Genomic DNA, 15,895 nt, shown 5'->3' with positions numbered 1-15,895 from the left:
TTACGATCTATTTTTAAAGATCCCTTCGTTCCGTCCCAGTAGCATATAATTTTTCGTCAGAACGTTTGAAAAATTAAATTCGCCTCAAGAGAAGAAAAAACATTATAAACACGTCGGTGAAATAAGAAATACTTTATTATAAATACTCTTCGTTCTATGACATAATAACACAATTTCCATCTGTACTGGAATCATTTCATCACCTAAAAACTCTACGAATGGTATACAATCGTTGATGCATTTTTTTATTATTTAAATTACATATAATATTAAATGCAGCTACGTCACAAAAATGTCTCGTTCTTTATAAAATATCACAGAAATGCGATTATGGAACGATTGATGAGAACAACTACGAGAAAAGTAACTTGTACAAAAAGTACACCGAGAAACAGGAAATTACAGCGTAGGAAATATCATCTTTAATATTACTTAAAGTAAATATATCGTTGGTAGAAGGTAACTCTGTGCTTTCTGCGACTTCCGGTGATACGTTTAAGTGATGTTGAACTAACGAATTAACGTTTTTCTCGATTCGAGTCAATGATAATTCTAGATTGTTGTTTTTCCCTGGGTTTACATTCAGATTCTGAACTGATTGGGATAATTCGTTTAGTTTTTGAATTATAGCGTCATCCATTTTGGCTGGAATAACTAACGTTTTGGTAGTTTGTTCGAGTTGTTTGCAGACACTTTCCAATTCCTTTTTACCTTCTTCGGTCGATTGTAACACCTAAAAACGGAAAATTTTTCTAATTAATTACAGTCTATATCAATAGATTTTAAAAAAACAGTTCGAAAAGCGTACCATCTTTTTTAGTTCGACAATTTTCGATCGATTATTCAACGTAGATCCGGCTATTCCGATCAAAGCACCGACAATAGAACCAATAATGGATAAATACTTCGTTTTATTGGCTTGAATTCGTTCTCTTTCGTGACTATCTTTGACCGCAGTCGATAAAGTAGTAAATAATTCACGTTCTTCTCTTTCGTACAAGTTAAATTTATCAGTCAGTCGTATTTCATCTTTCAATAACTTATGTTCTTTGGTAATCAACGTAATATACCTGTAGACAAACGAGTATTACAAAATTAAAATGAGTTTAGAACTAATTATGATGACAGACTGGCACACGTGCAAAATATACCCACCTTTCTTCTCCTCTGGAAGTGGAAGACAACTCTTCTTGTAAATCTTTAATCTTATTCTTAACATCATTCAATTCTAAAGTAACCTCTCGTCGTTTTTCCTGAGCTGCTGCGAATCTATCTTGAGCTTCGATAACTTTATTCTGAGCTATTCGTATCTCATCGATACCGGTCAACTGTTCGTACCATTTCATAAAATCATACACTTTACTTTTAACCGATTCTAACTGATTGGCAATTAGTTGTTTATCCGTACTAGACGATAACGTTGAATGGTTCGATTGGCGTGGTTTGCATATTATATTCACGTAATTTCTTCGTAAAATATTCAGGTAATACTTTCGAGACATGAATATCACATCCATGATTGTGTTTCGATTTCAAACTTTTCGATTAAAAAGTAAACAAACACTGCGTGTAATACGAATTCAATATCGTCCCATATCTGAAATGATAACAAAACGTGTTTGAAATTTATTCAAAACACAAAATATACTTCAACCAAGAAGATGATGAAAGTTCATCGAGGGTTGGGTTTCATATACTCACCAGAGAGATAGATGTGAAAACTTCATCAGTTGAATGTTTCCTACGAATGGCAAATGGGGAAATGTTGAAACCAAGCCAAATTTTATAATTAATTCGAGTCCACTGTTTATACTTTGCATACTTTTTCGTAAAAAACGTCGAAAAACACCAAAACTTGCAAAACTGATTAGAGAATTGATTACAAAAATTCATCAGCTGTTCAAAAATAAACATGGCGGATGCTAAAACGCGAATTTTACGACGAACTGATGCAATTACGCGGTAATTTACGGTAAATACGTGTATTTAACTCGAAATTGACGCGAAACACTTTGCTGCGAGGAACATGAGCTCAATTTTTCACTTTTTTTAAATTTTAATAATTTTTTATTTTTAATCATTTTTTACAAAGTGATCTAAGACTAAGAACTTGATTGAAAACTTCAGTCGTCCACGTTTCATACTTCTTTCTTTCGTTAAAAAGAGTATAATTGGATAATTAGGTAACATTGAACATTTTACATTTTCTTATTAAAAAACAGCTCATCAACGTCAACTCGAACGCAACTGTAATCATATGAACTTGAGTAGAAAGGATGTACATTGAAAGAGCAAGAAAAATAAGTTCATCACATCATCACAATACTGGTTTTGAAAATTTACATTGCATTTCATCTTCCTCCTCGTTTGTTCGATTCAAGATCATGTACCTATTTGAAAAGCTTCCAGTTTTTTGGCCAGAAAAATTCTTAAAATGAAACAATTCAGCTATTGGAGGTAATTTTAAAGTGGGATCAATTTTCTTTATTTTTTGAGGACTTGGGGCATTTTAAAAAAATGTAATTTCAAGCTCTTTCATTCTCAAGCATCTTAAACTGCAGTAAAAAAGTTTTCAAAAAAATTTCATCAAAAATAGCATCCTCGATTCAACGCTTCCTCCTCACCCCAATCCCCCTGAAAAAATTTTGAAATTGCGAGTCATTTATGATGATAATTATTTTTTTGTTTTTTACAAGTTCAATAACATTGCTGCAATAAAAATCGCCGACCCAATTATAACTAGACAGACTTGGTAAAGCTAAAGCCCAGGCCTTTCAATGAAAGGATAAGGAGGGGTATGCCTTATGGAACACAATACATTGGGTATCGAAACGAGAATTTTAAAAAATCACAAGGAAAAATGAAAAAATACCGCATGAATTGATTTCGGAATTTTTGCTAGATAGGTACCTACTACCTAATGATAATTCTTCTTTTCTAACTAATCTTTAAAATATAATTTTTTTGACATTTTTCACACATAAAGAGGAAAAGGAGGAGGGAAGAGGATGTATGGATCAATCTCCAAAAGAGATTACATTAAAAAAGACCAAAGTAAAAGTAAGCAGATAGGCCTAACATAAAACCAATGAAGGTTCATTACGCTCATTAATAAAATAATGATTTACGTAACGTATAACTTATTACTTACATACTTTCAAATAAATTTAGAATTAGTTTCTGTAATATTCTAAGAATAACTATAACCGAAGCAAAGCCTAATAAACTGCAAAATAGAAACCGAGTACCGAGTAAGTACATAGGTACCTACTCGTACCTAGATAATTATCGATAATTTATGCTCGTTGGTATAAGTTAGTTTGCAAAAACGAAAGGCTAATCAATTATGCTGATTCATATCTTGGAAGATCATTCCACTAAGATAGAATTCAAGAGAAATTCCCATCTTGATTCACGACCATTAAATGCCATCTTTTTTACATTTTTCCACAATTACTCGAAAGTATTTCGCTCCGAGAGTACCATCCTACTCGATTGAAACCTGCCCAGTGTGCATCCGACAGCTTAATCATCATCATCGATCACTTAATTACCCATCCCAAAGATACCAATCGATACAAAATGATCAACGACCTTGTCCCACTTCACCAAAATCATCTGGTATGGAGTTTGATGAACCGGCAAATGGAAGAATAGCACCATCAAATTACTACCGGCATTGTAATGTTATAATTTAGGCAAAACTTTAATACGAGTACGATAGGAAATGATACACATGAACAACTGCTCAATTACGAGTAATACCAATCATCGATATAGAGTGTATCTGGTACTTCGAAGTTTGAAAAAAAAAACGATTTCGTTTTCGCGTTTCGAGAGGAGTGGCGATTACTACGTCATGGTATAATCAGGATTTTCAGTTCGGGCTAAGTCAACATTACACAAAACGGCGGTTCAGTATATTCACGTACCGCGTGCTTATTTCGTGTATCCTACAAGCTCGAATCTCTTATCTACCCGCGAAACGCGAGATTTTCGAATTTCATTTGTAATGTTGACGATATGATACGATATTTTACAGCTTTATCGCATTATAGACTATTAAATCAATTCGAGTGGTGTCTGTGTCGGGTATTTTTACAACTTTAATTCGATAATGTGAATTTTTTTCAAACAAAAAATGAACAAATTTTGGAATATTTTTACGATGGAAACAAGTGAGTGGAATTTATAAGACTTAAATTACGTTATTTTTAAGCTATGTTTTTAAGCCAATTTTTTACCGAAAATTTTTTTTCAAACTGAAAAGAGAAACTTACGTAATATAATGGCAAGGTCAAGGTAAAATTCTGTGAATTAATTAAACACCTATTTATCTTATCAATTTTTATTACTCTTTGTAATACCTACTAGGTACGAGTTTTATCTTCTAGCAATAGATTTTGTTTTGAAAAAAAAAACATGTCAAAATGTTTGATATTCTCATCTCATAGCTCGAGCAGTTTTCCTCAATTATCACTACAAAGAAAAAAACAATTATTTATTTTGATAATGACATCGCAACTGTACTAGAGAAAGAAAAAAAACGTGTACAGCGTGACACTAGGAACCAGCTCTGAATATAAATTTATTTGCTTTTGTAGTATCCGTAATGCATTTGTCTTTTCGTTCATACCTTATTCACGATGTAGTTTATTTAATGGTTTGAAAAAAAAACACCAACCGGTTTCCCATCGTTGAAATTAGAAATTACATTCATAGTGCACAAAATATTATACCTATCTGCCCAACGTATAGTAAATTTTTACCTTTTTTTTATAAAACGTCTAATGACTTTAAAGTTTCGTTAAGGTGAAAATACTCGTACATAGTTAAGAAATTATCAATTTGCATATGACAAGTGCAGTAAATTGGTTCTGCTGACAGGTTATATTTTATGGTATTTTTTTCACGAATTGAAGTATAAATGACTTTTTTCAATTACACCTTTTCTCAGGTCAACTTGTCAATGTTGGACGGTTGAAGGGCACAGCTCAGACAATGCATTTGCAAAATATATAATAAAATGAAAAAACTAAACAGGAAAACTTTTCCTACAATACAATGAAATTTCCCAATTCCTAAATGAAATGGCCATTTATTTAAAACTAACCTGGAGGAAACCCTTTGATGAAGGTCATTTCGTCCATCTCATTATCATCATCTGTTTCCTAAATTGAATCTATATACTACCTATCAGGCAATTACACAAACAGATAACTCGCATCATTAAATTCCAGAACGATAAAACTATCTGGACCTCAATACTTCAATAGATATTATAACTTTATCTTCGTATTTCCGTACCAATTGCATACTTCACTCGATATCTTCCTTCCGGCAATGAAAATTGTAAAAAAAATTCGTACATACGGAAGTCCCATCGTAGATTCGGACAGTAATAAAACAACTTATAGGCTAACTCGTTCAGGGCTACCGTTAGGTACCTATAGATGCTATTGACTGGATGGTAATTTACGAGTTACGACCCCTAAGGTATGGTATACTTATTTTACGACAGAACGAAATCGACATCTTATTGTTGCATTTTGCTAACCTTTTTGGACACTGAAAGAGGCATAGAAACGTGTTTAGTATTGTTAGAATTTGAATGATATTTAGCTACGGTATGCTGGCCACCGTGTTATACCTTTCATAGGTAGCACCTTTATATATACCAGCATCTCTATAATACCTACGCCTACGACTACGTCGCCAGAAGAAGAATTGATTTGAACGAAAAGTGAAATCTTCTTTTTTATTGTACCTGGTACCGATCTGGTGACAAAATGAATTCGCCGAATTCATCGACATGTGCATGCTGCGGTGTAGTTTCAAAGTAAAGATGCTATTTTCCACTCCTAAATTGGTCATTACCGCAGAGAGAACCAGTTCGAGGGTACCTTACTCACTTCTTACCTATTCTTAGTACAGAAATTTTTTACTTCCAGCTCAGCTTGGATTAATCATATAATAACATACCGCGTACACGTGTTAGAATAATAACGTGACAATTCCAACTATCAGCATTTTTTATCTAGTTTGCATTTCCCACAGTTCACAGTATGAAGCAAAGCAAAAGTATGTATAGTAGTACTGTGATGTACAAAGCAACTTTGTTTTGTAGCCTTAGGTAAACTCTCGCAGTCAGTTCTGAGATATGCTTCCTGTACGTCTACAACATTTTGTAATATGAAACGACCAAACGCTTCGGTAGCGGTTTTTCAAACATAATAATCAACTCGAAAGGTAATCCTATCGGATGGCGAATTAATAATAATAATAATATATTATTCATCTCTCCGGCACGTACGATTTTACGATTCTGATTCTCGCCAATCCGATACAAATAGTTACGAATACAGCTTCATCGTGTGTCTGTCGTTCGGTTTGTTTACATTAATATGTTGGATGATTTAACATTCTTGATTCTTGAGTGAGATACATACGAGGGTGTTGAGGAATTTGCCGCTTGTATGATTATTTGATAGATTACTTATTCACTTACCCTCTTCCGGATTCTACAACTGGAACGACGATGAAAGATGTCCTTAATGAGTTGAGCACAAGAGTGGTGTTTCACTAGCCATTGTTATTGAACCGGAATCGATTTGATATTATCACGAGAAGCATGCCGCATGCCGAAACAGAATATAAATAATCTAAGTGTTTCAATTATTCACAACAACAACAACTGTAACCGAGTGTAACACGATTTAGGAATTGAATTTTTCAAAATTTCGAAAGGCGAAAACAAAACTCACGTGCAGACATTCCGAACTACTGATAATGGTTCGATGAACCAATCGTAAACAAGAACACGCGAGCAAAAGATTTATGACATCATCGTTTGCAATTTGTATAGATGATCTCTGACGTCATCGATGTCCGAACACTTTTGTCTTTAGCTTTTAAAAAAAATTATGAAACTTTAGCTTTAGGCTTTTCAAATTCTTAAAGCTTTTTAACGTTTAGCTTTTAGCTTCCAAAAAATCCCTTGGTTTCTAGCTTTTATTTAGCTTTCAGTTTCACCTTTCGGCTTTTCAATTTTTTTTTTCAAATGTGATCTGTCACGAGAAAACCAGGTTAGTGTCCAAAAAATCGATTTGGTTTTTTTATGGATATTGGTAGTACTCAGTGTGCAGAATCCGCCTGTGGTGGTTAAAACGTTCGCGAACGATTCTTTTGACCCTAAATTCAAAGTTAAAAAAATAGAGCAACTACAAAAAAAGTTTGAAAATTTTTTTTTTTGTGATTTTCTTGAAAAGTATGTTCTGGAGAGTCAATATGCAAATTTTTGGGGCAATCGGCCTATATTTGGAGGATTAGTGCCATTTTATTGAAATTTGAATGAGGCTTAAGCTGGAAAAATCAACTCTTTTCACCTTGAACAAAATTTTTGAACAAATTGAAAAACTCAATAAATAACTTTATTTTATATTAATAATTCATTCTTAATAGTTTTCGCGAAATTTTTGACGCAAAATTTTAAAAAATCGAAAAAATCGATTTAGGGAAATTTCGATTATTGGCCTTTGGCAACCCTGATTTTGAAAAAAAATGTCAGGTTATGTTGGCACCCCTTGTGGCCAAAAGTGGTCCAAGTTTCAGGGACCTACGAATCATAGATCGCCGAACCGAACACATAGATTCAAAACTTCAAACGTCCTTCCTGTAAAATTTACGTTTTGGACACTAACCTGGTTTTCTCGTGACAGATCACAAATGAGAAAAATTGAGAGGAAAGGAAATCTACAACTACAGCATTCACAGCAAAAAAACGGAAAAACTGAGAAAAGGAAAAGAGATAAACTGAAAAATTAAAATTGAAAAATACGTGAAACTGAAACTGAATCAGATGAATATTCATTTCAGAAAACCTCAAAAAAAGCTGGAAAATAAATCATTTGGTCGGCTAACGCTTGAAAAATTTGCTGAAGAAGTGAAGAACCAGAAACAGAACCAAGAACTGGGGTTTTTATCTCTCTAGAGTCTAGAGGAACGAAAGAACAGGAATCATTTTCACACCTTATTGTTCTTGCCAATTTTTGAAAAATTCGTAAAAAAATCAAAATTTTACACACTTATGATCCTTATTTGGTGAAAAAATCATCGTTGTAACTTTAAAAGAAGGAATTAAGGTGTGAAAATTGAAAATTTTTTGTCATCTCCAAGTGGATACAAAATTTTTAAACTGAACCAAGTGTTGAGAAGTTCGATTTACAACCAGCTTCTACTGTGAAATTTTCAGTTTTTATCTTTTTAACAATGGAATTAATGGAAACAGTAAAGGAGAACGAGAATAAAGAACGATAAGAACAGAAAGAACCGCGTTTGAAAATATTGCATAATAAGTATATAAAGACAAGGGACAATTTTAAAATGCTGGAAAAATCTGAAATCCTGCTGGAGACTTCAGAATGTCAGAAAATGGTGGAATAGGACAATCCCCAATTCCATTTCCATTATTCCTGTCTTCACCACGAATGAACATTTCCCCCAATAGATTTTTCCCGACTGAATGGTCGAATGGGATTACTTGAAATAATATTCTCCAAAGTCCGAACAGCAAATCCCTCGTATAAATTTTCTCTAAAAATTTAATTTCCAACTGTAAGAATTTCGTGGAATTTTTGTAAAAAAAAGTTGGGGATTTTTGATAAAAACGAGCTTCCCTGTAATTATCTATACAAGAAGTGGATTTTTTTTGCAATTTTAACCAATGAAAAGTAGGTATCAGGAACTTTCTGGCAATTTTTAGCTAAAAAAAGGTTGAAAAAAGGTCTGTTTTATAGTGTTTAAAAGTAAGATTTTTTTTGAAATTTTTACAAAGAAAAACTATTTTCCTATCTAGGGGTGAAAAGTACTACTTTTCCAACCTCGCGAGAATCGCTCGGATGTAAAAATAAGTACTTTTCACCCTCGTTCAGGAAAAATTACTTCACTAAACTCGGAGAAAAAGTGATTTTTCGGCCCTCGTTGTGTAATATACTATTTGTGTCAATAAAAAGAAATGTGCGCTGGAAAATTTGACTGAAAAAAGTTCCTTTTTTTTGCAATTTTGACAAAAAAACAATACCTTTATAGGTACTCACTACTTACTTACTTACTTACTTTTTGGAAATTTTTAGAGAAAATAATGCGTTTTTTATACTTAGTTTTTACAAAAAAGTAGGATTTTTTGCAATTTTGGCAATAAAAACTAAAGTTTTTTGGTAATTTTTATGAAAAACTGTTTTGATTTTTTTTGTAGTTTTGGACAAAAAAGCAGGACTTTCTGGAAATTTTGACTATAGAAAAAGGAGAATTTTCTGCAATTGTAGCAAAAAAAACAACTCTTTTTGGCAATTTCAATTTTTAAAAAAAAACAGATTTTTTTAAAATTTTGACCAAAAGTAAGTCTCTTCTACAATGTTTATAAAAGATGTAAGATTTTTTTCTCGATTTTATTTCAGCTAGAAGTAAGTAGACATGTTGTGACGGTCATCTTGAACGGCGAGTATCCTCTCAACAGTGAAACTTGCGATTTCGTTGAAGGTTGAATGCAATTCTCAATAAATTGAATAAATAAAAACTGAAGTATATATCCGTTTTTAGTTATTTTTTTGTTTGGTAATTCAACATGGGAAATGAGGTCTAAATGCTGAATTAAAATTCTGAAAAAATGGGAAATATCAACTTGATATTCTCATTGGTTCGTATTTGAAACTTTCATAATAAACATTTTCAGTAAAATGAGGACACTTCCTCCGAGATTTAAAAAAAAATGTCGAAGTTATGCGAAACGTTGAGTACTTACCTTACCTACCTAGTATGTTTTGGAAGGTGTTAACTTGAATGTGATAGGCACTACTTTTTCTATTCAATTTGGGGGGGGGGCGTCGGGCGAGGATTGACTTCATTTTCTAAAAAATTGACTTTTAAAATAAAAGTTGATGTTTTTATTTTTTTATTTATTTTTCATGTTCTTTTTGTAGCAAAGTCCCCAACAACCCATTGTCTTTTGTGTTTTTTGTTTTTTTTTAAATATTTTTGAGGTAGGAGTTATGAAGAGACGGTTGCATAAAAGAATTACCTAAAAATTCGAAATCAGCTAGCAAAGTCCCCAACAACCTGTCGTCTTGCGTTTTTTTTTTTTTTTTTTTAATATTTTTGAGGTATGAGTTATGAAGAGACGGTTGCATAAAAGAATTACCTAGTAATTCGAAATCAGCTCCAATTTAAATCCAGCAAACCCATGGATCATATGAACTTTCGAGAGATTTTAAAAATTGTAATGTTGTAAAACCCACAAGCCCTCTTGTTGAGTGTCAATTTAAAAAAAAGTGTTATTTTTTTTAGAAGCTTCAGCTTGCAAATTGCAACACAGCAATTCCAAAGTGAGTAGGTAGTTTAGGTACACATAATAACGACGTAAAATTCAAAAATATTTTCCGAACTAAAATCCATTTCCATAAGATCCAGAACCATAAGGTATCATTAGATAACATATTTATTTGTATTAGATGCAATAAAATCTCAATAAGTAGCCATTTCAAACAGATCATAAATCATTTTAATATCGTAATCAATTCGATCGCAACAATTTTTTTGCATTATCAGATAATCTCGAACATAATAAACAACCTGTGTAGTAGGTTTACTCGTAGGTAAGTTGGCGTAATTTTATGATCAAGTATTGAGGAAATGAATACACCTAAACCAACACTTTAATACCTACCACCTATAAATTCGATCATCGGTATTCTCTAAAAGCCTATATGCAACAACGACGGAAGAGATAAATATTAACTTTGGCCGTTCATGGAGAATACAGCAGAACACTCGAAAAACCATATTAGATTAACAGCTTATATCGGAAGTGGAAGTGGAAGTTGGAAGTGGGTAAAGTTGCTTTTTGGAAAGATTAATCTACTTTTTCCAACGTGTCTGATGTCTTTTATGTGATGAGACGAGATGATAAATAGCGGTCGGGAAAAAATGCTCGAAAATAGAATAAGCTTGGTTTATTATTAGTAACGGATACGTTTTAGACCAAATTGTTTGTGGAGTAGTTTCATAATATTAAGTATTATGCTTTTGGGTATAAAAATTCTACGCAGGCATGTACCGGCTACTCATTCTCGATGAAAGCAGACAGATACCTATAATCGTACAATTACTCAGGCATAAGGATTTTCACGAGGTCAACGACTCCGATGATAGTAATTTTGTAAGATTTTCACGACGTTTGCATCTAGGTAGGTATATGATGTCGTCATCTATGCAGTTTTTGTGTCGATCGTTATGCGATGTCGGTATTTCAATTCAACATAAATGAGTAATTACGATGCAAATTCGTGATCTTATTTATCGGATAATTTCGATAGCTGGAAAAAAACTACGAGTAATATTCGTAGGTGTGTTGTGTGGATACTCCTACGTAAAAAGAGAATACTGTGATGCTATACGAGTTGGGCAGAGGTATTTCTCCTTGAAGCGTTACAGTAATTATTTTATTATGTGTTCAGCGAAATAAAAATAATGTCTTAGTCAAACGACACATCGACCATCGACAACGTAATAAAAATCTATAAAGACCCCCGATTTCATCGCCCAAAATCACGATATAATTTTCTAAAAGGACTATGTATGAACAAAGTCACGTGTCATTTAGGTACCAAATCACTCGTGATTATGTATTATTGCGCTATATCCGCCCAGCGTTGTTACTTGGACTGGAAAATATTACATGCTCGTTTCATCAAGTCAGGCCATGTACTTATAGATATTTGTTTTAGAATATTACTCTACGATATTGAAAGCTTAATGATGCTATACAATGATGGCCAGACGCAGCAGATACAGTACAAAATGAAATTAAAACAAAAAAAAAAAATTCACGCTACGAAAGTAATCAACTATTATTATAGATGTTCCTATCTAGCTTTCGGTCACGTTTTATGAAAATGCCAATCAGCAATCGCAAATAGATTAGCATAATTAAAACAACGAGGCGAAGTTATTTATGAAACTACATAAAACGAAAATAGAGCCTATAGTGTGCTTTTGATACGTAGGTCTAGGTACTTTCGATTTGTTCCACTATTTCTCTCTCGTGTACTTGCACTACCGTCGCAAACGCGAACATTTGCAATGATTTTCATGGAGAATAAAGTTTTTTTTTATTGCGGTAAACAGTGTTTTATTTTTAATCTTAAGCTGGAACTGATCGTTTGTTGTGGCTGTATGTTGGAAATGGTGTTTGCGGTTTGTCTGATAGTGTTCCAATATTTGAAAAATTCGAGTATAGGTACTTAATTTCGTACATGATTTCGTACTATATAAACTTGCCCTAAATTCCACGAAGTATAGAAGAATGCAGGATGAGATCAGCTCGCTGTACAGCTGACAAGCTCGAATATTTTCTAGGTAATCTCACATGTTGAGGTGAATTTCCTCACGATTTTCGTAAAAATCCAAGATAACTTTTTATTTTTTATTATTAAAAACCTAAAATAAAAGTGTAAAACTTATAGTAATTAATTAATAATTGATTTTTAATAAAAATTGATTTAAAATAATTTTACACTCATAAATATACCTACCTATTCTTAGGTATATATAATTTTTTTTTTAAAGTTAGGTATTTTTAAGCAATTTTTTTTACACAACTTTGAACAAGGTAGCTATAAAACAATGTTTTCAAAAAAAAAAAAAAAAAAAAGTCCAGTAGGTAAAACCTTTTGAAAGGTCAACGTTTCTGTACCAACACCTTCACTTCTGCAAAAATTCATTTGAATAAAATGGAAAATTCAATATTACCAACTCGATCATAGCTATATGCTTTTTTGAAAAACCTACAACAACCATAAAAAATACACATAAATTTCCACGAAAGCGACAAAATTTTACGAAAAGTCATTCTACGTGATGTTTTGTTGATTTATCGCAACATTATCAGTTTCATATAAATTTTCTTGATAAATAAATGTGAATTTAGCACACATACTTACTTAGTTAAAGAAATAAAAAAATTCAAATACCTATGGAATTTTTGAATTTGTGCTTGAAAGAATCCAAGCAAGTTATTTATATTTTAGGTACCTGCTTAGTAATGTTCCTGGACTTTTTATTCGAATTTCATTGTTGCAAGAAGTGTTTGAAATGTAAGAGCCTCCTGGAAATTTTTCACGTCCCCTCTCTCTTCTAATGCAATGTCTTTTTTTTTCAAAAACCGAATTTCCCGCAAGTTTTCTCATATTAAAAAGAGCCCCTCTCCCCACCACCAAAAAATGGATGATTTCGTTTTTTAAAAATGTTTATTGTAGAAACTTTTTCTAAAAAAGTTTTATTAAAAAGAAGTTTTCATTTTTTTAAATTTTGAACCATGAAACAAATTTTGTTACGTAGCAAACAATTTTGGAGTGAGTTTTTTTTGTGAAAAAGTTTTTTTTTCTATTAAGTTTTTACCAGAAACTTTTTTTAAAAAAACAAAGTTTAATAGCTTTTGTACAATTAAGTTTCCGTTATCCCTTCAAAAATAAAGTAAGAACCTACCTATTCAGTTTTTCTTTAAAATTTAAAATAATGTCCACTTTTTGATCAAAAATGAAAATGTTTTCTACATTTGTTAAGGTCTTTGAGCCATTATTTCTTGCTGTCCTCTATTAAATTAAATTTCAAGAAAATTGAAAAACAACTAGCATTGTCAACTCCAAAAAAAAGTCCTTCTCGACATTCAGGTAAACAGTGGCGATTTTGCCAGGGAATTTATAATGAGTATAGATATCTCGATGGTTTTCTTCATTTTGTGGGGAAAAAGAAAGATACCTTATGGTCAAATTTTGAATTTTTCACCCCTTCATCCCCCACCATTCACCCCTACGAAAAAAATATTGTCAAATTCGTGATCTACACCCTCAAAAATATACAATTCGATATATCACACATCATTATGGTCAAATTTTGAATTTTTCACCCCTTCATCCCCCACCATTCACCCCTACGAAAAAAATATTGCCAAATTCGTGATCTACAACCTCGAAAACATACATTTCGACATATCACACATCATTATAGTCAATTTTGAATTTTTAACCATTTTCACCCCCTCAGCCCCCACCATTGACCTCTACGAAAAAAATATTGTCAGATTCGTGATCTACATCCTCAAAAACATACAGTTTGATATATCACACATCATTAATTCTTGCAAGTAGGTGCAATTTTAAACATAGATCATTGAATAGCTAAATATAAATATTATGAAAAGGGATAATTTTATAAGATTTACGAAACTTGAGATAAATAGGTACAATATATGTACTTACATTATAAAGTGATAGATACCAAATAAAATTCTGCTGAAAATGAGATCAAAACGAGCACATTTTATTCACTTTTCATGGTGCTCTAAACTCACAAAGTTCTATTTTTAAAAAACGAACCTCTAATTAAAATGTTTTTAATAGTTTTTCCCCTCACTTTTTTCAACATAAGTAGGTAGAGGTAGGTACCTAAAATTCAAAATTGCAATTAACTAACCATACTACAAAAAAAAAATTTTTTTTTTTGGGGGGGTGTTTATAAATGCACAAAGCAACTTGAAATAATTTTTATGAATTGCAATGGGGCTTGGAAAGTCGAAGAGGAAGAGGAGGGGGAACGAGAAATTTTCGCACAAAGGTATTTTGATTCATTTGTACAGAAAAAATTGTATTTAAATTTGTATTTTTTGGAAATTGGGTTGGCAATACTGAAAACAACCCATCCTAGATGATACATTTATAGATTTTTTTTTTTTAAATTTCATTGAAAATCTGAACTTGGAGTTCGGTTTTCAAAATTGATCTTTCAAAAAAGTCCACCTTACAATGCTTTTTCAGTTTTTTTTTGGGGTTTTTTTTTTTTTGTTGAGAACCACATTTACTTAATGGTCTCAATGTAGGTAAAAAACATTCAAAAGTTATAACTCACCATTCAAGTTGAGAAGTATGTTGACAAGAATCATATTGCTGAAATAAAAACCTATAAGTTTCCCCTCTCCCCCTCCCCTCGTCTGGCCTGAAGAACTTATGTCATAAGTCATAAGCTTGGGCAAATGGGCAAAGAAACAACTTCTTTTGAGAAAATTTTATAAATTATCAGACTAAGTACCTAATTAATAATTCATTGTATGTATTCAATATGTTTCTGCAATTTGATTAAAAAAAAAAAAAAAAAAAAAAAAACGAAAATCATGTTTAAAATTTTGGAAAAAAACCAAAACTCGAAAATTAAGTTCATCAACTTCTAGAAAAAAATTGAAAAATTGCATCCACCAAAATAACATTTCAATGGAATAAATTTAAACCATTATTAGACATAAAATTGGTAAAATTATTTAATTAATTTAAAAAAAAAACAAACAGAAAAATGATATTAAAAATTGAAAAAAATAAGGATTTTTTTTTTACTTTTTTCTGTTATTTTTAACGGAATCCGAGTTTACCAATCTGAACTGGGAGACTGGGACAGTGGGACACCTTGTATAAGTACTTGATAAAAACAACATACATAAATAGGCGGCGAACATATATTTAAGCGAGATACTTATTATTAAACACGTTGTCTCCTTGGGCCATCCTTCTCTTTCTTGAACATCATTGTATTAAATAGCTCAAATTTTGTCCTAAAATTATACTTACGAGTATCAAGTACCTATGCCTATAAGTAAGCATACACCAGGTATACATTACAACATGCCCAAACATATTCGAGCCTTAAGTGAAATTTGATTAATATAACAGATATATCTAAATGAAACAAATACATATAAAGCCTGCCTACGAAACAACCACTTGTCTTTATTTATATAGAAGTTTAATCATACTTGTTTTAGTGTTCGCATGTTAAATGATAAGATTTCTTGGAT

General features: G+C 32.0%; 2 protein-coding genes across 2 annotated transcripts in view; one reads left to right on the top strand and one right to left on the bottom strand.

Annotated features, from left to right (window-relative positions):
• Window positions 1-117: 117 nt before the first annotated feature.
• On the bottom strand, window positions 118-1,898 carry LOC135843120 (mitochondrial potassium channel-like). The gene is made up of 4 exons (XM_065360871.1): window positions 1,702-1,898; window positions 1,156-1,597; window positions 809-1,070; window positions 118-733 (listed from the first exon to the last, which is right to left on the bottom strand). Exons 2-4 carry the CDS (start codon window positions 1,515-1,517, stop codon window positions 353-355), a joined length of 1,005 nt encoding a protein of 334 aa, XP_065216943.1. The 5' UTR covers window positions 1,518-1,597; window positions 1,702-1,898; the 3' UTR covers window positions 118-352.
• A 1,962-nt stretch (window positions 1,899-3,860) lies between these two features.
• The window catches only part of LOC135843121 (CD151 antigen-like), a 30,398-nt gene continuing 18,363 nt past the window's right edge, over window positions 3,861-15,895 (top strand). The window contains exon 1 of the mRNA XM_065360873.1: window positions 3,861-4,178. The gene's annotated coding sequence lies outside the window, so the exon portion shown is untranslated. The remainder of the gene's footprint in view (window positions 4,179-15,895) is intronic.

The sequence above is a fragment of the Planococcus citri genome, chromosome 4, assembly GCF_950023065.1.
Source record: "Planococcus citri chromosome 4, ihPlaCitr1.1, whole genome shotgun sequence".
Classification (NCBI taxonomy): Eukaryota; Metazoa; Arthropoda; class Insecta; order Hemiptera; family Pseudococcidae; genus Planococcus; species Planococcus citri.
This window is presented reverse-complemented; position numbering and strand designations above follow the sequence as displayed.